Source organism: Notamacropus eugenii, chromosome 2 (genome assembly GCF_028372415.1).
Source record: "Notamacropus eugenii isolate mMacEug1 chromosome 2, mMacEug1.pri_v2, whole genome shotgun sequence".
NCBI lineage: Eukaryota > Metazoa > Chordata > Mammalia > Diprotodontia > Macropodidae > Notamacropus > Notamacropus eugenii.
The window spans coordinates 235,515,738-235,539,643 of NC_092873.1; the positions used below are offsets into that span (position 1 = coordinate 235,515,738).

At 39.7% G+C, this 23,906-nt stretch overlaps 2 protein-coding genes and 1 long non-coding RNA gene across 4 annotated transcripts in view; 2 read left to right on the forward strand and 1 right to left on the reverse strand.

Moving 5' to 3' along the window:
• Window positions 1–78: 78 nt before the first annotated feature.
• Window positions 79–14,035, forward strand: LOC140527006 (utrophin-like). The gene is made up of 5 exons (XM_072643626.1): window positions 79–268; window positions 9,225–9,353; window positions 9,737–9,906; window positions 12,226–12,378; window positions 13,314–14,035. The coding sequence occupies exons 3-5, from the start codon at window positions 9,805–9,807 to the stop codon at window positions 13,413–13,415; spliced, it is 357 nt and encodes a 118-aa protein (XP_072499727.1). The 5' UTR covers window positions 79–268; window positions 9,225–9,353; window positions 9,737–9,804; the 3' UTR covers window positions 13,416–14,035.
• On the reverse strand, window positions 13,178–15,643 carry LOC140527012 (uncharacterized). The gene is made up of 4 exons (XR_011974640.1): window positions 15,553–15,643; window positions 14,652–14,777; window positions 14,035–14,176; window positions 13,178–13,346 (listed from the first exon to the last, which is right to left on the reverse strand). It is a non-coding gene; the product is annotated as an uncharacterized lncRNA (long non-coding RNA).
• Window positions 15,644–15,947: 304 nt separating this feature from the next.
• LOC140526997 (utrophin-like) overlaps window positions 15,948–23,906 on the forward strand; it is an 80,385-nt gene continuing 72,426 nt past the window's right edge. Inside the window, exon 1 of one of the 2 annotated variants that reach the window (XM_072643616.1) lies at window positions 15,948–16,015. The gene's annotated coding sequence lies outside the window, so the exon portion shown is untranslated. Of the gene's footprint in view, window positions 16,016–22,401; window positions 22,496–23,906 lie in introns of those variants that run through there. The other variant, XM_072643615.1, reaches the window with a different exon arrangement.

The following is a 23,906-nucleotide window of genomic DNA, read 5'->3' on the forward strand; positions in this document are numbered from 1 at the left end:
GGGAAGCAGGTGGGGCAATCCAGAGATCTTGATAGGGGCAGTATGGGAATGGGGTTTTGACGGGATCAAGGGAGGGGAGTTCAACAGAGACCTGAAATGATAATGAAAAACCCATGGGCTTCCTGAGACTGCCAGAAGAAATGGGAAGATTAGATTTGAGGAAGAAAGGCCAGATTAAGTGGGAAGATTCAAGGGGAGCTCAAGGACGCTCCCAGAGTCTGAACCTCATCACTCTCACCTTGAACTCAAACTAAGACCTCCAGCCTCTGTAAGTGCCCACAGCCAACAGAGTCCCTGCCTCACTGCTTCCGCCCTCACCCAGTGTGTGCTGGTTCCTTCTAGACCCTGCTGCACCCTGAAGGACAGCTGGGGCTGGCATTCCTTATCGGCAGAAGTTTCCTAGTTCTTCCCCAGGTCCGATGCCCAACTCCCCTTACTCTCCCAGAGTTAAAAGTTCCTGTAGCTGGGTGAAACAGCCTCCCAACTCAGTTGACCCCAGGGCTTGGGGTTTATTGTTTAAGCAGCTTGAGGCTGGTTAAAACTGACCCTAGCCCAGAGGCATTTATTCTTCTCCAGTATTTTTCTTCAGATCTTGGATTCGCCCAGGATAATCATTTCTGCCCCTACTCTCATTTGTTTTCAAGGCTCTATGTTCACTCAGAGGTGCAATTTTACCTCTTTTGTGGAGGAAAATCTTGAGAGCTTGAAATTTTCTGATCTACTTCACCATCTTCCCAGAATCCTCTTCAACAACAACAATCTCAATGTAACTCAGGTATTCCAAGTATTCATACCTTCATTAAGTCAAAAAGCATTGATTAGGTACCTATGTAATATGGCTCTTAGGGACTTACAAAGATGAAAACTTTCTGTCTGTTCCTCCCTCCCTCCCACAACTTCTCTCTCTCTCTCTCTCTCCCTCCTTGGGATAATACATTAACAACTGGCTCATATGCAGCATGAATGACAATCTGACCTGGAATCTGATGCACTGTTCTTCAAAAGAGACTATAATTTCCATCTTAGTGGGGAGGAGAAGGAGGGCTCTAGCTGAGCCTTCTCTCACCTATCTCCCCAGAGAGGTATAGGCTAGAATTAATTCTATCTATCACATTTCAAATTTGGGCAATCTAGTGGTAAACCATTTTGACAGGGCTAGGATCAACACCAGTTTCCCTGGTTGCTTTCTGAGAGGGTCATAATATTTGGCTGACTATGACCAGATTCAGCTTCCTTTCACCAAAAGTGGCTTAATGAAAGGAACCTAATGTGTTGCGAATGGCAAGTAAACCCATAAAATCAAGCAACCAGTAAACAGAAATTGGGGGTCTTATCTAAATTACAATAGGCCCAATAATAAACAAGAGTAATGGACTCTTTGACTGAGGAGAAATCTCAGTTAAATCCAAAAAGACAGTGGAATCCCTGGAGGGCAGCTAGTTTTCAGCTATCTCCGGGTTTAAAAGCACTGGAAATAAAGGTATATATTAGGGGGCCTGCTTTCCATGCAGTTTGTATAGCTCTTAAAGACAGCCATTCAAAAGTTCATATCTAACCTCCATGACCATCTGTCTTCACGTCCTCTAACTACCTAACGAAATCACATATTTAGGCATCATTCTCATAAGCAATCAGGAGTCCTATCAGAATATGGATGTCATGGGATTATCCCTCACAAAAACTGATGCAGACTTTGGCTAAAGTATAATTGCAATGGTAAAAACCATACAATATATATATAGATAAGTCAATATAAAGTATATTTTAAAATTGTGATTAGGAAAGACTAATATCAGGGGGCATCAGGAAAGCCTTTATGTAGGAGGCATCATTTGAGCTAAGTCTTGAAGAGGGATTGCAAGGGATGGAAGTGAAGAAAGAAAAGAGGAGACAGTCTGAGCAAACACAACAGGGTAAGAGAGGAGGATGTCATGTGCAAAGAGCAGCAAGCAGTCCAGTTTAAGTGTATCATGGAATATTGGAGGAGAAATAATGTGAACTAAGCCAGGAAACATTTCATCAGATGGTGAAGGGTTTTAGGAGTGAAACAGTGGAACTTCTAGCATCCTGAAAGCTATAGGGAAGCACTGAAGAGTCTTGAAATAGGGTGTGACAGACACATATGTGTGTCTGGAGGATGAATTTTATATGAGAATTAGAAGGAATGAATAGAGTACTGAAAGTAATCTGGGAGAAAGGTAATGAGAACTAGATGGTAGCCTTGTAGATAGAAAGAAGGAAGTGAATGCAAGAGATGTTCACTCAATAAATCAACAAGCATTTATTGTACCTACTATGTGCCAAGTACTCTTGTGGGTGCTGAGAATACAAAGACAAAAATGAAACGGTCCTTGACCTTAAGGAGATTCTCTTCTATAGTGGGAGGCCGCAAACACACATGAAAGTGTGTGTGTAACAAATACAAGGTAAATTTTAGACAGAAGCAATAGTAGCTGAGGGGATCAGGAAAAACTGCATGGATATCTGAGTTGAGCTTCCAAGGAAACTAGGGGTTCTAAGAAACAAATGTGAGGAGAGAGTGCACTGGGGGACAATCTTTGCAAAGGCCTGGATATGGGAACAGTAGCAAGATTAGACCCTATAGAGGAGAGTAATGCATAATAAGGTGGAAAAAGTGGATTAAACTATACAAGGCTTTATATGACGAAGGACTTTGTGGAGTTTATATAATAAGAAAGAAATATGGTGCATCCTGTAATTCAGGGATAGATTTTTGGTAATATTATGGAAATTGGAATGGAGATGGGAGAGACTTGAAATAGAGAGAGCAAATAATAATCTATCATAGTAGTTTAGGCAAGAGTTTTTGGTGTTTTGACCTTGGGCGGTAGCTATGTGAGTAGGGAAAAGGGGATGAGTCTGATAGATTCTGTAGAGGCAAAAAATTGATGAAATTTGGCAACTAATCAGGTCTGGAGGTGAGGAAGAAGGTGGAATTAAAGATGACTGTGAGGTTGTAATCTTTGGAGTGACTAGAAGGGTGGTGACAGAAATAGGGAAATCTGGAGTAGACATAAGCTACAATGAAAATATCAGTTCCATTTTGGACATGAAGAAATTGAGATATCTATAGAACATTCTCCACAAGGAGATACATAGTAGGTAGTTGATGATGTGAGAGTGGAGTGTAAGGAGGACATTAGAGTTAGATGTATAGATTTGGGGTTCATATGTGTAGAGAAGATGGTTGAACTCACAGGAATTGACAAGATCATGAAGGCAGTGTAGAAACAGGAGAAGAGAGAGAAAAAAGAAAGGAGAGGGTTCAGATGTAACTTTGGGAGTTGTATAAGTTTTGTGGATGATCCATGAAAGTATTATAATTTTCATTTGACAAGTAAGGAAAATGAGCTTTAAAGAGGTACAAAGTGCTGTCCAAGGTCATATGGCAGGTCAGTAAGCCCAGTTTGCCTGACTTTAAGTTGGATGCAAACAGTCTAAACTAGTTCAACTCAGGTTCTTAAGGAGAAGAAAACAGCTCTGCACTCGATTACTTACCATGTTTTATAGTCAAATAGGCAAAGAGAGCAATATACCATTCTAGGGTAAGCAGAATCCAGGCTGCCTTTGAATAAGGAAGCTAGATAAAAGTGCACATGGGTTGCTCGAATTCTTTTGGTGTTGAGGGATGCCTAGGTTTTATTATTAAGCATAAGTTCAGACCCCACAGAAAATCTGAGCCCCTGTTAATACTTTCCCAAGCCCTCTTCTAGACAAATTTTGTCAGACTGGCAAAGAAATAATTCTTTTATGTATTGCAGTTTTGTACATGCCTCTTAAGCCATTAAAGTTAAAGAGGAGATAAATCTATAAACCCATATTTACTTCAGTGTCATAAAAGTTGAACAAATGTAGTCGAGTAAAGTCATAATCTCATACATCCTCTGAATAAGCCTCATCAAACAAACTCAGTAGGTAAACTAAGTCAGATTACAGATTAAACTACATTTAGAGGATATACAAATAGACTGATTGAAGGGGAAGATTTACATGTTGTCAAGGAGTCAGGGAGAGTTGGGTGTTGTACATTGGAATGTCCAAGTCTTTAAGTAAATTTTTGCATCCCATGGGACAGGTTTTGGTCACCTTAGCAACCTCTCAGTTAGGTGAAATATCCTTGGCCTTCCCTCCATGTTATTGTTCCATGAGTCAGATTTTGGTTAGGTGAGGTTAACATTAACACTCTTGTAAGTTAATCAAAATTGGCAGGAGGAATGGCCCCAAGTCCTGAATAATAAAAGACAATCCAAAATTCCCATAATAAACTGCATCATGAAATGGTGCAGAAATAAGGAACCAATATAATTAAGGAATCAAGAATCATGAATTAAGAGCCTGGTATGTTCTAGGTTCTGTACTAGTTGGTACGCTATAAATGCAATAAACGAACAAAACCCTACTTCCAAAGGGCCAGCATTTACAATGATGAAAACAAAGTAAATCTGAAGAACAATCACAGGAAACTAAATGCGGTTGAGAAAATGGACCTCCCTCTCTTTGCTGAGGTGTAGGCACTGGTACTATGCAGGTGGAGATTGTCAGACACAACTGATGTTGGTTGGTGGCTTGTCCGAATTTGTTTTTCTTTTTCAGTCTTTATACCTACGAGGAGCTTCCTAGGCAGTCCAGTGGGAGGAATATATTTGGAAATAAAGATTATACAGAATAACCTGTTAATAATAGTGCTTTTTAAGGAAAAAAAGCAGAAGACCTTGACTCAGCCACATGACTAGTAAAAGTCTTCTCAAGAAGAAACTGTCCTGCTTTTTCATGTCCTCTTCTCTTCCTATTCTTGACTCTTGCTTTTGTCATTCCACTAAGAATTTTTTTTTTACTCTAGGCACCACGCTCCCTAGAGCAAAAACAAAAGAACTCTTAGCCAGATAGACTCAAATCTCTCTCTTCAACCCAGTTCTTTGTCCAGGGACATGGATCTCTATGTTGGACTGTCTAGTTTACTTTACAAAAATGCCTTTTGATTTTATTTTTTGAAGGTTAGATTGTACCTAGTCATTCACTTGGAGATGCTCCCCAGTAATTCTTAGAGTCTCTGAGATTCCAAGGTTCTCTTGTTTCCCATCTCAAAATCTTCTTCTGCTCTTCCATGTAGATGAGCTGAAAAAGACTGGGGGTGGGGAGAGGAATGGATGGACAGAGATAATGTTGGCAATGGAGGGTGCAGGGTAAAGTCCTCTTTTCCTTTACCTGTTCTACGTAGACTTTTCTATGGATATATAGCAGCAAAGGCCCAAAAGTCTTCAAGCTTACCTTTATACTACTATGAAGTGAAAATAAAATTTTGAACATAGGATCATAAATTTAGGGTTGGAAGTCATCGTCAACCTCTTTTTTACAAATGAAGAAAATGAATTACAGCAAATCAAGTGGTTTGCTACGGTCCCACAAGGGAAGCAAGTGGTAGAGCTGGGATTTGAATCTAGCTAGGTCCTCTAATTACAAAGCCAGCTCTCTTTATTGTGCATCTTGTTGCATCTATAAATAATTCCCAACATTATAGATTGGATGTAAACTCCTTAAGAGTAGTTAGTGTTTTTTGCTGTCTTTGCATTGCCAGCATTTTGTTCATAATAGGCATTTAATAATGGTTTGTTGATTGATTAGCATATCCACTTTCTGCATTTGGAAGCAATTCCAAGAAAATGGGACATTTGGTGTGAAATGTAAGGTATTAAAAATACTGGGCTCCATTCACTAGTTCCTTAAAGAATCATTCGTCTTAATACTATAATGTCTTCTTTATTGTTACTTCTCAGCCATCTTCACAGCATGTTACCTGAACTGTGGTTGTCATCACTGTCTCTCCCCTGTCCACCATTGGATTCTACCCTGGAATACTGGCCTCTCATAGGGGCACTTTTATTGAATCTTACAGGGCGTCAGACCACCATACCACTCCTTAGATGGCTCCACCAACTTGCCATTCAACTTCCCTTTACAGCTTTTCTTCCTGAATTAGAATGTGAGTTCCTTGAGTAGAGGCCTGTCTTGTTTGTGTCTATTTGTATACCAGTATTTATTCTAGTATCTGGTACATAAGAAGTGCTTAATCAATGTTTTTATCTATCTTTATTAGTGTAGGCCTTTGTGGCTCTACTAGCTTTCAAAATGAATTGGGAAATTACATCACTGTGCATCGAGTTGTAGAAAATGTTAATAACTGGGGTTCCATTTGGGGTTCATTGACAGCCTCATTTGTTTCTCTTCTGTGTCAATTGCTTAAAGGAAAATAGTTTATGAAAATGTCAGGGGAACAAATGAGGGACAAATCTAGCCATTGTGAGGAGTTCCTAGCATGGGAATTCCCTCTATTAAGACAGATTGCAAGAGAATTTCCTGAGGTACGTAAAAAATAAGCGATTTGCCCAGGATTACAGAACTTGTAGTCCCAGAAAAAGGATGTGAATTCAGACCTTCCTAACTTCCAGCCCAATATTTTATCCATTATACCATGCTGCAAGTGATTTTTGGAAATTTAGTGTGTGTGTGGTGTGTGTGTCTGTGTGTGTGTGTGTGTGTGTGTGTGTGCGCGCGTGTGCGTGTGCGTGTGTATAATATAATGGATATAGGAAATTCTTGGTGTGGTCTTCTGGCACACACACTGATAATATATCAATGCAAATTGGCATTTTATGGGCAACTTACAGTCTAATAAAAGACTTAGGTTTAAAAAATTGGGAAAACTGAGAGTTTAAATGATTTTTCTAGAACCACATAGTAAGAGTCAGAGGTAGAATCTGAACCCAGATCTTATTGGCTCTCTATCCACTGTATCAAAAATGCAATGCTTTAATTTACATGATTTGTACCCTTTACATTCAGTCTTTTACCAGTGGTGGTATATCAGAATGCCATCAAGGCAATAGAGGAGAGGTAGAAATTCTTTTATGAGCAACACTCATAAGTATACAAAATAAATTATACAATACTCATAATTACACAAACTAAAACAACACTGAACTTGACAACTCAGTTTGTTTCTTCTAGGTAACTAATTCTTAAATGCTTGAAAATGCCAATTTTTTTTCTTGATCTGATTTAAGATATGTATTAGACCAGATGCCTTGTTTGAAAGACCCAAGTATGGCTAGATAATTTACCTCAATCTCACCCCTTAACCACAGCAAATTGATTCTAGGTTCCGAGAAAGATATGAAGGGCAAACTGCTTAGGGATGGCCCAAGTTTCATCTCATCAGCATTCATCTACACTAATGTAGCAAAGGGGAATTAGCCAAGAAAGATGAGCCAAAGTTCCTCAGATGAATTGTGAACTCTTCCTCTTTCTCCCTGATGACTGTCTTCAGGAAAATCTACAGTATCCTGGGTCAAGCAATTAGTACCTGGCACTTCCTGCAGTTCATTGACTTTAGCGGAAGGAAAATTATACAAACTAAAACTACTATTGACCTAAGCAATGTCTTATTTCATGCTGTATGTCATCTTTTATTTCTAAACATTTTGTCCAAGAGTGACACAATCCTTAAAGAGGTTAGGCGCCACCTTCTGGTAGCCTCCAGCATCCAGCCAACTCAGTTTTTTTTAAAAAGAAATCATCTGAAATTAATACTTATCTTCCTTGCAAGTATGTTTACTGTGAATTTTTCTGCCGGGGTTGGAAAGAGAGTGCCAGTTTTAGTTATGGGGCATGAGGTATTTGGTGGTGCTATACTGGTACCACCAGCACTTTTGAGAGATTTCTGGACTATTTTCCAGTATCACCTTTGTGTCACTTATTACCTGTAGGACTTTGGTCAAGTCCTTTAACATCTTTGGACCTCAGTTTCTTTATCTGTAAAATGGGGAGATTCAAAGAGATGAAATTTAAAGCCCCTTCTAGGTCTAAATCTATGATCCTATGTTTTAGTCCCCATGTTGTTATATTACAAACAACTGGAAATTCTTTCCAAAGTTCAGGAAGTTGTATACTTAAACCCTGATTGTTATATGTGAGTAGAGGGTGCTTTGAATTTGGTGGAGACCAAGAACCCTATAGTGTGTGTGTGTGCTTGTGTGTGTGCGTGTGTGTGTATGTGCATGCATGCATGCCCTATGCCAGATATACACCTTAATATCCAGCAAGGCTAGCAGCAGCCCCCAGTAGCCTGAAGGTCCTCTAACAAGAGGTATCATGTAATGCCAGATGAGGACAGCAGGAGCAAGGGTAAGCCTGAGCCCTTAAGCAAAATCATTGCACTAGCTCTCACTTTGAAAGTGTTTGGGTACATTTTCTTATCAATTTATCTCTCTAAATTTAAAAGTATAGTGTCTAGGTTATGGTCTGAACATGTATGCACTCTGAAAGGTTGTTAATAACAAATACACTGTCATCAGCTCTCATACTCAGATCCAGTGATACTGGCACCTCTTAACCTTGCACAAGACTCTATGTCCCGAGCTCTCAGGGCATTTTTATTGACTTTCCCCCATAACTGGAATTCTTTCACTTCTTATCACTAGTGCAGAGTTTAAAAAGTTTGAGAAATATAATTTCTGAGTAATTAATCATTTTACTAACAATGCTAGTATTTTAATAGAAGAGGTCAGTGGCACTCTCAAATGCCAAAGACCTTCAAGGGCTCATTGGGCTCAAGGTTTATATAGCCCTGGAAAAGGGGGTGTTCCAGAGTTCAACTCTGATTGTTGAACAGGTAATGGGAGAATGAATATTACAATGAGGAACTGGACCTATTCTCATCAACTTTGATTATGTCTACATACATCTGTCCGTGTTTGTGCACAAGCAGGTTTTATTATTATCATCTTTATTTTACATCATGTCAACATAATTTTTTTTTCAATTCTGTTACTTTGCTTTTTTTCTTTAAAAACTCCTTTCTCTGGTAATTTGGTATTTGAGCTTGAGTGAACTTTAGAGGTCATTTATTTCAACACACACACACACACACATACACATATGTAGATACTTCTTTTCTATAGCATTCCCCAGAAATGATTATAGAGGAATTCCTTTATCAGCATCTAGAAGAGGGAAAAATACTACTCTTTGAAATAATTCTAAGTTTTAGAGACATTCTTCTTACCTAGAGCCTTCAATTCTCCTAACTAATACTCACAGGATCCAATTCTGTCTAGTCATGATCATTCAAATCTTTCTAAATGTCAATCTCATAGAATACTTAATGTGATTGTTTAAAAAGTATATACATACGTATATATTTTCAGAACCATCAGAGCCAGCTGGAGATATTTGATGGAAATGTTGCTCATATAAGTACTTGGCTTTACCAAGCTGAAGCTCTGTTGGATGAGATTGAAAAGAAGCCTGTAAATAAAAGTGAAGAAACTGTGAAAGTAAGTATGCCTAAGATGGCATTTGTAATATATACTGTATTTCTTAGGGCTCAGAATCTTGCTTTTCATATAAACACTGTATTATTCTATTTTTTGTTTTTGAATTTTAATTTTAGTGAGAGATACCGAGGTGATACAAGTCATCTGGGAAGGATTTGAAAAGCCTCAACCCCATAACCCAATTTTCTCCTCCCCTTCCACCTCTACTACCTCTATTTAGATTCATTAATTCAATTAAATATACTGCCAGTGTTTTATTTAGATAGACATTTAACATATTTGTGATGTCTTCCCTTTTGAATAGTGTCAAATCCATATTTTAATTGGGTTATGCTTCATTGTTTCCTGTACTTAATGATAATTTTGTGTTTCTATGTGTTTAGCGATTAACATCTGAACTGGATGATGTTAACCTACAAGTCGAAAATGTTCTGAGCAAGCCATCGTACTGATGAGGGCCCGGGGCTTGGCAAGCAGTGAGCTGGTGGAGCCCAAGTTAGCTGAATTAAATAGGAACTTTGAAAAAGTGTCACAACACATCAAAAGTGCTAAAGTGAGTACTTCATGTAAAACAGAGATATACTACCTCCTTAACCCTTCTTTTCTCTTTGTTTTCCTCTTCTTGCCAAGCTTCTTAATTAGAGCTCTCCATGTCCCTAGGTTTGTTTGGCCATATTTTCTTTACCTTTTTCAGCTCTTTGTGATCTCATCAGTTTTTATAACTTCAAGTATGATGTCTGTATGGATAGCTTTCAAATTTGGTAGCACTTAAGAATTCTTTTCGTGCTCTTCTGCTATTACTCACTTTTTTAGCCCTGTACTTGGATAAGCTCTAACTGAATGTATCACAGATACCTCAAGATCATTGTTTATAGAACTGAATGTATTATCTTTCATTTTGACCAGCTCCCCTTCTTGATTTCCTCATTTCTGGCTATGCCATCCCTATTCTTACAAATAACCTCCCTCATGATTATTTATTCATATTTGTTGAAACTCTATCCCATATCTCCTTATAGTTCATAAACCATCAAGTCATATCAATTGTCTTATGTAACAAGTCACATCATATTGCATTCTCCAAATATAGTATCTTTTCACTCAGTTCTTTATTTACCATTTCTGCTGCCTTCACCACCTGAGTTTTTACCACTGTCACCTTTTAGCCTCAATTGATTCTTGCATTATCCTCTGATTCAGTCTGTTCTTCCTAGTATCTATTCTCTCTTGGTTAACTAAAACGTCTATATTAGATGAACCTTACTAGTGCACCCATCTGATCATGTAACTCCATAGCTTCAAAAATACTAACTGATTCCTTTTTGCCTCCTGAATAAATTCAAAGCCTGTTGTTTAAGGCTCTTCACCAATGGATTAAAATTTACCTGTCTAACTTTATATTTCATTCTGTTTGCTTTCCATTACTTCATACCCAGTCCAGGCTAAAATGCTTGGTATTTTTCCTTTAAATCTAGAGTTCTTAGCCTGGGGTTCACAAACTTGTTTTGTTAGTATCTTGATAACTTAGCCAATAAAATGGATTTATCTGTATTTTATTTTATGATGAAGACATGAATTAGAAAAGGGGTCCGTTGCATAAAAATTGTTAGGAACCCCTGCTCTTTCTTCCTCATTGTGTTTGTTTATGCTTTTAACTACTCTGGGAATACCTTCTTCCAGTTCTTGAAACACTGTAAGATACTGGTTCCCATGAAGAAGCCACAAGGAAAGAACTAATCTTGTGATGGTGACTTCATAAACTCTGTGTGTATAGGGACACATTCACTCTTCCTGCTTCTGCTGAAGTGAAGAACTTTATTGAATTTACCTTACTGAAATAAAGAACTTGATTTAATTTATATAAATAGTGTAGGCAGGCCTAACGCAGAAATTTACCTTTTGTTTTTATTTTCTGTTTAACAATAGGGTCAGTGGAATCCTTTTACTAGGTAAAGGAACAGGACCCAAAAGGCAAAGAGACTGCTAGAAGGGAGTAGGGAAAAAATGTGAGATATTCCCACAGATGCATTATTTCATTTATTCTTTCCTTACTAGTAGAAGAAAAGGTTTCATTTAGAGAAATATCTTGAAAAAGTATGTTACCTCTCATATAATTCTTCTCTGAAGAAATACTCAGTGCTCACTTCTTATACGATACTTCAGCCATCAATTAGACATATATCTATCTTTATATATGTATATATATATATATATATATATATATATATATATATATAATTTTAACAATATTCTGACACACAAAAACTTCAAGTGAAGCAAAACCTTCAGAGAGATTTTAGGTAAATGGCATTTTCAGGCAAAGTCTTCTCTTTCAAAAATCCTATAGCTTCATTTACATAATCAGGAAAGTCTCAAGCTAGTGTTTTGGGGAAATAATTCCAGTCAGTTCTATTTTTAAGAAGGCTAAAAGGAATTTTTGTAACTATTAAAGATCTTGTACCAAGCATTAAAACACAGTGTTAGAGAGATTTCGTTTTTAGTATCTGACACGACTTCATGCCAAGGAGTTATTGTCTTTGCTGTCTTGTCACCCAATATATGGCTTTGTGTCACCTCTTGATGTGTAATCTCATGAAACCTGAATGGAGCTGAAGTCACTATAGCTTTGAAAAGATCTCCCAATATGCGAAAGTACAAAGAAATGATGAGGAATCTCTGCTTGACCTGATTGGCAAATTAATTTTTTTTCCTTTTCATTTCTGCCTATTTTACAGTTGTCTTGCTTATTGAAATCTGGTTTTACCTCATTTGCTTCTTTCCTCTACTGTAGTCATTGGACTTACTTGGAGTCATGTTCTGTTTTTGGTTCACCTGTCCTTAGCTATGCTTTCTTTTTTGCTCTCTTCTGTAGATGTTGATCGACCAAGAGCTTTTCTCAAAGACAATTTCTGTGAAATCAAAACCTGTTGAGGCTGGTATGCATTCAGTGGACCTAGACAAACTAGAGCATGATTTAAAAACTTTGGTGAAGGCTGTAGAAAAGCCCAGTGATGAAGATGAAAAGGTATAATCCACTTCATTTTTCTGTGAATAAATGCCTTAAATATCATGCTGTGGAGCACGTGAATAGAGCACTGGCCCTGGAGTCAGGAGTATCTGAGTTCAAATCTGTCCTCACACACTTGACACTTGCTAGCTTTGTGACCCTGAGCAAATCACTTAACCCCAATAACCTTGTGCGTGTTCTCCCCTTCCCCCCATACCATGTCATTTGTGGTGGAGAATTTTAAGGTGAGAGTTTTTGACGTTGGGTTTCGATGTAGCAATTGCCAAATGATTTATATAATGCTTCTAAGAGAGTTAAAATTTCAAGGAGAATTAACTAAGGATCAGCATGGTTTAAATTGTAAGCTATTTTAACATATAATTTAGAGAGACAGTGTGATATACTGCGGATGCAGCTAAACTAGGAAGACCTAGGTTCTAGTCCTGCCTCTAACATATACTTAGATCTTTTACCCTAGGCAAGTTACTTTCCTTGTTTCACATAGCTTTTGGAAAGTAGGTGATAACCTACATTGGTAGAGGTAGTTTACTCGTTGGAGAGTCCCTGTTGAAATTGCAGGAGCTTTTTTAAAAGATCCAAGAGGATTCAAAACATTTTTGGAAACAATATAATTGTTAGAATTTTTTTCCACCTAATAGTATTTTATTTTTTCCAATTATATGTAAAGGCAGTTTGCAACATTCATTTTTTTATGATTTTTAATTCCAATTTTTCCCTCCTCCCGAAGACAGCAAGCAATCTGACAGACTATACATGTCCAAATCTATTAAATGTAAATGCTATAATTTTAATGTACTTATTTTAAATTTTTAATGGGATATTCATTTACAGAAATTCATCATGATGGATATGTTCTTTCTAGTAAAGAAATATACATTGCTCGAGAGATATCCAAGTGAAATATTGACTTGTTTTTCTCTTTCCATTCTCAGTTGGATGAGGAGAAGGCCCAGATTGAGGAAGTTCTGCAGAGAGGAGAAGAGATGTTACAGCACCCGATGGAGGAAAACAGGAGAGAAGAGATACGCTTATAGTTAGTACTTCTGAGGACGAGACATAACAATGTCAAGGCATAATCACTGGAACACGTGTCTCCTACTTACAGCGCTTGGATGCAGAAAAAGGAAACCTCTGACGTGATCTCAGACAACTTGAGGAAGCAGAGAGTATTTTCATTACCAGAAATTGCTTCATGGGGGATAGTACTTGATTTGCTATTCACATTCTCCCTAAGTTGTTGTCAAGGTTCAACCAATCCCCAGGAAAGAGAAGCGCTAGGAAATGACAGTGGGTATAAAGCCTGGTCTTAAAAAACAGATCTAGCCTGTGAAGACCTTTCAGCTGTCAAGGATACCAGTTTCCGTTCTCCCAATTTCCTTTGCTTTGTGCATTGTATCCAAAGGTAAGGGTCAGAGGGAGAGAAAGGGAACAGGAAGGAGGAGAAGGAAAGGGGAAAGTAAAATGAGAGGAAAGGAAAGGAAGGGGATGAATGAAAGTAAAAAGTGAAAAGAGGAAAGGAATTTTGGAATGGAAATGAAAGAAAAAAGGGGAACGGAAAGGGGACAGATGACAAGGAAAGAAGAAGGAAGAAGCTGCACCCCCAGATTGGAAGTGGCCAGTTGTGTCTCCACTGGGGCAGTTTGTATTACTCACAGAATGTTGTTTGTCCTTCCTTCTGGAAGAGGACTGTCACATCAGGAAGATGATGCTATGAGTTGCCAGTGAATTGGATTTCAGTGAGGGAGGGCTGTGAAAAGTCATCAGCCTTACTTTCTCCTTAGGAGCCATCTGGGCCCTGTGTCAAGACATTTAGTATGACTACATAGATAAGAGATAGACAGTCAGGATGACTAGAGATGGCTTTGGATGCAGTGGGAGACCTTAGCTTTTTGAAACTAAGGTCTTTACTAGGTCTCAGCTTGACTGAGGCAAGGCCCATTGAGTGACTAAGATGAGTTGAGAAATGAGCCAGGGAGTGTCCCCTTTTATCTACTTAACGCATAACAACCCCAACAATCTGAGAGGGGAAGAGGCCAGAATTTCTGGACAAGATAGAGATTGGAATGACTGGAGGTGGCCCCCATTTAAAGAGGGGTACAATACACAAAAGGAGGCAGGAAAGGGGGGTGGAGCAGGACATCAGGGAGTATAGGTAGAGGGCATTCCTTGGAACTGGAACCAGGCAGGGCATCAGATGTAAGGTGGAGTGATAGGAAAGACCAATTTCTGCCCTCTCTAAAGGAAGGAATTTTGAAGCTTTGTTGCTCCACCTTTGAACTCGCCAATTAGAGGAATTAGGAACATGGTGGTGAGTTTAGATGTGATGGACTTCTCCTGGGCACTCCATCTTGTTCTTTAGAGTTTGAAGCAGACAAGGCATCAGATTCAAGGTGCAGCTGGAAGGGACAGAGGTTCAAGATTATGGGAGCAAAGTCCTTTGCAGGAATGACTGAGGCTATACAGTTGGATTCAGTCTCAGTTACATCATTTGTAGAAGGAGTGTAATGGTAACATCTACATGATAGAATTACGGGGATCAAATGAAATAATATCTATTCAGTGCTTTGTCAACTTTAAAGCACCATATGCTATTATTAACATCTGTATCTCTGTTTTATTGTTGGCTTTTACTATCTCTTCCTAGGTCATTCAGTAATGCAACATAGTATTCAAGGATATTTATTGATAGAATTATTAAAGGTGAAGGAATGGTATAGTCAGTCATTTAGCACAGAGATTCCATTATGTTTGTTTTAGGAAAATGAGGGGGTTGTTTCCTCAATTAATAAATGGTCAAAGAATATAAACCAGCAGTTTTCAGAGGAAGAAATTAGAGCTATCTATAGTCATATGAAAAAATGCTCTAAATCACTATTTCTTAGAGATGTAGATTAAAAGAGCTCTGAGGTACCACATCACACTTATCAGATTGGCTAATGTGGTAAAAGAGCAAAATGATAAATGTTAGAGATGATATGGGAGAGCTGGCACACTAATTCATTGTTGGTGGAGCTGTGAGCTGATCCAACCATTCTGGAGAACAATTTGGTACTATGTTCAAAGGGCCACAGAAAAGTGCATACCCTTTGACCCAGAAATATACCCACTAGGTCTCTATCCCAAAGACATCTTCAAATTGGGGATAGAAATAGTATCTTTCCTTTTACATACCTCAGGTCAGGAACTTGGCGAAGAGGGTGATAAAGATCTATACAACAGGTGACAAGAGAAGTGATCAATGTACAGTGTAGTAGAGTGTATAAAATATCAAATATTGTTTGGTATTCAAAGCCCTTCAGAGCCTGCCTTCCTAGTTTTCATGTCTTCTTACACTTTACTCCTCTGTTTTGAAGTAAAGAAAGGTCTCTTTTTATACTATCAAAAAAACAATCTAGGAGGGACAGAACTTCAGGGTTTCTGGGCAAAACAGATACAGTTGTTTCTTACATTCATTCTGAGTGGTCCTCTGGACACAAGTTGGTGGTGATGGAGGCTTGGGTGGGGCCCAATTATTGCATCATCAAGGACAGAGTGATATAAGTGGAGAAAACCTAATCTGTTCAACACTTTCCAGGTTACTGGGATGCCAGTTTCCCTTCTCCTCATTGTCCTTGTTTTGGTATCTAACTGGAAGGTAAGGATATAAAACCCTCCGTAGAAAGAGGGAGAGGAAAGGAAGGCAAGAAAAAGGGAGGGGAAGGGAAGGAAAAGGAAAAAAGAAAAAGGGAAAGGAGAAGGAAAGGAAGAGAAGAAAGGGGAAGGGGAAGGAAAGGAAAAGTCAAGGACAAATGGGAAGGACAGGGGAAGGAAAGGAAAAGGGAAAGGAGGAGGTGAGGCAGTGTGTACTAATGACAGGTTGTTGTTTGTCCTTCTTTCTGGAAGAGGACTGTCACATCAGGACAATATATAAAATGGAGGCAAGAAGAGGGATGATGGAGCAAGGAGCCCTGGGAGTATGGGTAGGAGTTTTGGTACTCCACCTTTGAACCCTCTAATTAGAGGAATTAAGAACATGGTGGTGAGTTTTGATTTGATGGATTTATCCTAGGAGAGGATATGGCAGAGTTGACACATTAATTCATTGTTGGTGGAGCTATGAGCTGATCCAACCATTCTGGAGAACAATTTGGTACTATGTTCAAAGGGCCACAGAAATGTGCATACCCTTTGACCCAGAAATATACCCACTAGGTCTCTATCCCAAAGAGATCTTCAAAATGGGGAAAGAAATAGTGTCTTTCCTTTTACATACCTCAGGACTTGAACTTGGCTAAGAGGGTGATAAAGATCTATACAGTAGGTGACAATAGAGGTGATCAATGTACAGTGGAGTAGAGTGTATAAAATATCAAATATTGTTTGGTATTCAAAGCCCTTTGCAGCCTGCCTTCCCAGTTTTCATGTTTTCCTATACTTTACTCCTCTCTTTTGAAGTAAAGAAAGGTCTCTGTTCATATTGTCAAAAAATCAATCTAGGAGGGGGAGTAGCCTCAGGGTTTCTGGCCAAAACAGATGCAATTTTTTACATTCATTCTGAGTGGTCTTTTGGACCCAAGGGAGGACTTCGTGGGTGTAGGGCCCAATTCTTGCATCATCAAGGACAGAGTGATATAAGTATAGGAAATCTAATCTCTTAAACACTTTCGAGGTTGCTGGGATGCCAGCTTCCTTTCTCCTCATTGCACTTGTTTTGGTATCTTACTGGAAGATAAGGGTATAATACCCTGTATAGACAGAGGGAGAGGAAAGGAAGGCAAGAAAAAGGGACGGGAAAGGAAGGAAAAGGAAAAAAGAAAATGAGAAAGGAGAAGGAAAGGAAGAGAAGAAAGGGGAAGGGGGAGGAAAGGAAAAGGCAAGGACAAATGGGAAGGAGATGGGAAGGAAAGGAAAAGGGAAAGGAGGAGGTGGGGCAGTTTCTACTACTTACAGGTTGTTGTTTGTCCTTCTTTCTGGAGGAGGACTGCCACATCAGGACAATATACAAAATGGAGGCAAGAAGAGGGATGATGGAGCAAGGAGCCCTGGGAGTATGGGTGGGAGTTTTGGTGCTCCACCTTTGAACCCTCTAATTAGAGGAATTAGGAACAGAGTGGTGAGTTGTGATTTGAAGGACTTATCCTAGGAGATGATGTGGGACAGTGGGAACACTAATTCATTGTTGGTGGACCTGTGAGCTGATCCAACCACTCTGGAGAACAATTTGATATTGTGTTTAAAGGGCCATAAAATATGCATATCCTTTCTTTGACCCAGCAATACCCCTGCTAGGTCTGTATCCCAAAGAGATCTTAAAAACGGGAAAAGGAATCTTTTACATCTTTTTACTATCTTTTACTCTCTTTTATATCTTTTACATAGCTCTGGAGAGGAGCTTGGGGTAACAGAGTGATAAAGACCTATACAAAAGGTTGCAGTAGGAGAAGTGATGAATGTACAGTGTAGTGGAGTGTATAACATACTGTTTGGTATTTAAAGATCTTTACAACCAGCCTTCCAAGTTTTCATGTCTTCTTACACTTTGCTCCTCTCTTTTGAAGTAAAGAAAGGTCTCTTTATATATTGTCAGAAAAATCAATCTGGGAGGGGGAGGAACCTCAGGGTTTCTGGCCAAAACAGATGCAGTTTTTTACATTCATTTTGAGTGGTCTTTCCGACCCCAGGGAAGACTTTGTGGGTGTGGGGAACAATTCTTGCATCATCAAGGACAGAGTGATATAAGTGTAGAAAATCTAATCTGTTAAACACTTTCCAGGTTACTGGGATGCCAGCTTCCCTTCTCCTCATTGCCCTTGTTTTGGTATCTTACTGGAAGGTAAGGGTATAATACCCCGTACAGACAGAGGGAGAGGAAAGGAAGGCAAGAAAAAGGGAGGGGAAGGGAAAGAAAAGGAAAAAAGAAAAAGGGAAAGGAGAAGGAAAGGAGGAGAAGAAAAGGCAAGGGGAAGCAAAGGAAAAGGCAAGGATAAATGGGAAGAAGAGGGGAAGGAAAGGAAAAGGGAAAGGAGGAGGGGGGCAGTTTGTACTACTGAGAGGTTGTTGTTTGTCCTTCTTTCTGGAAGAGGACTGTCACATCAGGACAATATACAAAATGGAGGCCAGAAAGAGGGATGGTGGAGCAGGAGCCCTGGGAGTATGGGTAGGAGTTTTGGTACTTCACCTTTGAACCCTCTAATTAGAGGAATTAGGAACATGGGGGTGAGGTTTGATTTGATGGATTTATCCTAGGAGATGATGTGGGACAGTGGGCACACTAATTCATTGTTGGTGGAGCTGTGAGCTGATCCAACCATTCTGGGCAACAATTTGGTACTATGTTCAAAGGGCCACAAAATGTGCATACCGTTTGACCCAGAAATATACCCACTAGGTCTCTATCCCAAAGAGATCTTCAAAATGGGGAAAGAAATAGTATCTTTCCTTTAACATAGCTCAGGACAGGAACTTGGCTAAGAGGGTGATAAAGATCTATACAGTAGGTGACAATAGAGGTGATCAATGTACAGTGTAGTAGAGTGTATAAAATATCAAATATTGTTAGGTATTCAAAGCCCTTTGCAGCCTGCCTTCCCAGTTTTCATGTTTTCCTACGCTTTACTCCTCTCTTTTGAAGTAAAGAAAGGTCTCTTTTCATATTGTCAAAAAAATCAATCTAGGAGGGGGAGGAACCTCAGGGTTTCTGGCCAAAACAGATGCATTTTTTCCATTCATTCTGAGTGGTATTTGGGACCCAAGGGAGGACTTTGTGGGTGTGGGGCCCAATTGTTGCATCATCAAGGACAGAGTGATATAAGTGTAGAAAATCTAATCTGTTAAACACTTTCCAGGTTACTGGGATGCCAGCTTCCCTTCTCCTCACTGCCCTTGTTTTGGTATCTTACTGGAAGGTAAGGGTATAATACCCTCTGTAGAAAGAGGGAGAGGAAAGGAAGGCAAGAAAAAGGGAGGGGGAAGGGAAGGAAAAGGAAAAAAGAAAAAGAGAAAGGAGAAGGAATGGAAGAGAAGAAAGGGGAGGGGGAAGCAAAGGAAAAGGCAAGGAAAAATGGGAATGAGAAGGGAAGGAAAGGAAAAGGGAAAGGAGGAGGGGGGCAGTTTGTACTAATGGCAGGTTGTTGCTTGTCCTTTTTTCTGGAAGAGGACTGTCACATCAGGACAATATATAAAATGGAGGCAAGAAAGAGGGATGATGAAGCAAGGAGCCCTGGGAGTATGGGTAGGAGTTTTTGGTACTCCACCTTTGAACCCTCTAATTAGAGGAATTAGGAACATGGGGGTGAGGTTTGATTTGATGGATTTATCCTAGGAGAGGATATGGCAGAGCTGACACACTAATTCATTGTTGGTGGAGCTGTGAGCTGATCCAACCATTCTGGAGAACAATTTGGTACTATGTTCAAAGGGCCACAGAAAAGTTCATACCCTTTGACCCAGAAATATACCCACTAGGTCTCTATCCCAAAGAGATCTTCAAAATGGGGACAGAAATAGTATCTTTCCTTTTACTTACCTCAGGTCAGGAATTTGGCCAAGAGGGTGATAAAGATCTATACAGTAGGTGACAATAGAGGTGATCAATGTACAGTGTAGTAGAGTGTATAAAATATCAAATATTGTTTGGTATTCAAAGCCCTTCAGAGCCTGCCTTCCTAGTTTTCATGTCTGCTTACACTTTACTCCTCTGTTTTGAAGTAAAGAAAGGTCTCTTTTCATACTGTCAAAAAAACAATCTAGGAGGGACAGAACTTTAGGGTTTCTGGTCAAAACACATGCCGTTTTTTACATTCATTCCAAGTGGTCTTTTGAATCCAAGGGAGGACTTGGTGGAGGCTTGGGTGGGGCCCAATTGTTACATCATCAAGGATAGAGTGATATAAGTGTAGAAAATCTAATCTGTTCAACACTTTCCAGGTTACTGGGATACAAGCTTCCCTTCTCCTCATTGCCCTTGTTTTGGTATCTTACTGGAAGGTAAGGGTATAATACCCCGTACAGACAGAGGGAGAGGAAAGGAAGGCAAGAAAAAGGGAGGGGAAGGGAAAGAAAAGGAAAAAAGAAAAAGGGAAAGGAGAAGGAAAGGAGGAGAAGAAAGGGCAAGGGGAAGCAAAGGAAAAGGCAAGGATAAATGGGAAGAAGAGGGGAAGGAAAGGAAAAGGGAAAGGAGGAGGGGGGCAGTTTGTACTACTGAGAGGTTGTTGTTTGTCCTTCTTTCTGGAAGAGGACTGTCACATCAGGACAATATACAAAATGGAGGCCAGAAAGAGGGATGGTGGAGCAGGAGCCCTGGGAGTATGGGTAGGAGTTTTGGTACTTCACCTTTGAACCCTCTAATTAGAGGAATTAGGAACATGGTGGTGAGTTTTGATTTGATGGATTTATCCTAGGAGATGATGTGGGACAGTGGGCACACTAATTCATTGTTGGTGGAGCTGTGAGCTGATCCAACCATTCTGGGCAACAATTTGGTACTATGTTCAAAGGGCCACAAAATGTGCATACCGTTTGACCCAGAAATATACCCACTAGGTCTCTATCCCAAAGAGATCTTCAAAATGGGGAAAGAAATAGTATCTTTCCTTGAACATAGCTCAGGACAGGAACTCGGCTAAGAGGGTGATAAAGATCTATACAGTAGGTGACAATAGAGGTGATCAATGTACAGTGTAGTAGAGTGTATAAAATATCAAATATTGTTAGGTATTCAAAGCCCTTTGCAGCCTGCCTTCCCAGTTTTCATGTTTTCCTACGCTTTACTCCTCTCTTTTGAAGTAAAGAAAGGTCTCTTTTCATATTGTCAAAAAAATCAATCTAGGAGGGGGAGGAACCTCAGGGTTTCTGGCCAAAACAGATGCATTTTTTCCATTCATTCTGAGTGGTATTTGGGACCCAAGGGAGGACTTTGTGGGTGTGGGGCCCAATTGTTGCATCATCAAGGACAGAGTGATATAAGTGTAGAAAATGTAATCTGTTAAACACTTTCCAGGTTACTGGGATGCCAGCTTCCCTTCTCCTCATTGCCCTTGTTTTGGTATCTTACTGGAAGGTAAGGGTATAATACCCTCTGTAGAAAGAGGGAGAAGAAAGGAAGGCAAGAAAAAGGGAGGGGGAAGGGAAGGAAAAGGAAAAAAGAAAAAGAGAAAGGAGAAGGAATGGAAGAGAAGAAAGGGGAAGGGGAAGGAAAGGAAAAGGCATGGAAAAATGGGAAGGAGAGGGAAAGGAAAAGGGAAAGGAGGAGGTGGGGCAGTTTGTACTAATGGCAGGTTGTTGCTTGTCCTTTTTTCTGGAAGAGGACTGTCACATCAGGACAATATATAAAATGGAGGCAAGAAAGAGGGATGATGGAGCAAGGAGCCCTGGAAGTATGGGTAGGAGTTTTTGGTACTCCACATTTGAACCCTCTAATTAGAGGAATTAGGAACATGGGGGTGAGGTTTGATTTGATGGATTTATCCTAGGAGAGGATATGGCAGAGCTGACACACTAATTCATTGTTGGTGGAGCTGTGAGCTGATCCAACCATTCTGGAGAACAATTTGGTACTATGTTCAAAGGGCCACAGAAAAGTGCATACCCTTTGACCCAGAAATATACCCACTAGGTCTCTATCCCAAAGAGATCTTCAAAAAGGGGAAAGAAATAGTATCTTTCCTTTTACTTACCTCAGGTCAGGAATTTGGCCAAGAGGGTGATAAAGATCTATACAGTAGGTGACAATAGAGGTGATCAATGTACAGTGTAGTAGAGTCTCTAAAATATCAAATATTGTTTGGTATTCAAAGCCCTTCAGAGCCTGCCTTCCTAGTTTTCATGTCTGCTTACACTTTACTCCTCTGTTTTGAAGTAAAGAAAGTTCTCTTTTCATACTGTCAAAAAAACAATCTAGGAGGGACAGAACTTTAGGGTTTCTGGTCAAAACACATGCCGTTTTTTACATTCATTCCAAGTGGTCTTTTGAATCCAAGGGAGGACTTGGTGGAGGCTTGGGTGGGGCCCAATTGTTACATCATCAAGGATAGAGTGATATAAGTGGAGAAAATCTAATCTGTTCAACACTTTCCAGGTTACTGGGATACCAGCTTCCCTTCTCCTCATTGCCCTTGTTTTGGTATCTTACTGGAAGGTAAGGGTATAATACCCCGTACAGACAGAGGGAGAGGAAAGGAAGGCAAGAAAAAGGGAGAGGAAGGGAAAGAAAAGGAAAAAAGAAAAAGGGAAAGGAGGAGAAGAAAGGGCAAGGGGAAGCAAAGGAAAAGGCAAGGATAAATGGGAAGAAGAGGGGAAGGAAAGGAAAAGGGAAAGGAGGAGGGGGGCAGTTTGTACTACTGAGAGGTTGTTGTTTGTCCTTCTTTCTGGAAGAGGACTGTCACATCAGGACAATATACAAAATGGAGGCCAGAAAGAGGGATGGTGGAGCAGGAGCCCTGGGAGTATGGGTAGGAGTTTTGGTACTTCACCTTTGAACCCTCTAATTAGAGGTATTAGGAACATGGGGGTGAGTTGTGATTTGATGAACTTATCCTAGGAGATGATGTGGGACAGTGGGCACACTAATTCATTGTTGGTGGAGCTGTGAGCTGATCCAACCATTCTGGAGAACAGTTTAGGACTATGTTCAAAGGGCCACAAAAATGTGCATACCCTTTGATCCAGCAGTATACCTTACTGGGTCTCTATTCCAAAGAGATCTGAAAAATGGGGAAAGAAATAGTATCTTTCCTTTTGTGTAGCTCAGGACAGGAATTTCGGCTAACAGGGTGATAAAAATCCAAACAGTAGGTCATAATAGAAGTGATCAATGTCAAGTGTGGTAGAGTGTATAAAATATCAAATACTGTTTGGTATTCAAAGCCCTTCACACCCTGCCTTCCTAGTGTTCATGTCTTCTTACACTTTACCCCTCTATTCTGAAGTAAAGAAAGGTCTCTTGTTATATTGTCAAAAAATCAAATAGGAGGGGGTGGAACCTCAGGGTTTCTAGCCAAAACAGAGAGTTGTTTTTTTGAACATTCATTCTGAGTGGTCCTCTGGACAAAAGTGAGGACTAGCTGGGGGTGGGGGCTTGGGTGGGGCTCAGTGTTACATCATCAAGAATGGAATGTTGTGAGTGTAAAAAATCTAATCTGTTAAACACTTCCAGGTTTCTGTGATACCAGCTTCCTTTCTTTTGTTCTGAGTATCTTACTGCAAGGTAACGGTATAATACCCTCTAAGGACAGAGGGAGAGGAAAGGAAGGGAAGAAGAAGGATGGGAGGGGAAGGCAAGGAAAGCAAAGAACAAAGAACAAACAGAAAAGAGACAGAAATGAGGATGAAAGGATGGAGGAGAGAAAAAAAGGAAAGGGAAAGGAAAAGAAAAGAATAAAGGGGAAAGGGAAAGGAAAAGGAAAAAAGGAAAGAGAAAGGAGAATAAAATTTTTTTTCTGTTTCTCTAATTTGTTTTTTAAAATCCCTTTTTAACTCTTCTAAGAGTTCTTTTTGGACCTAAGACCAAATTACATTCTTCTTTGAGTTTTACAAGGAGTCATTTTTAC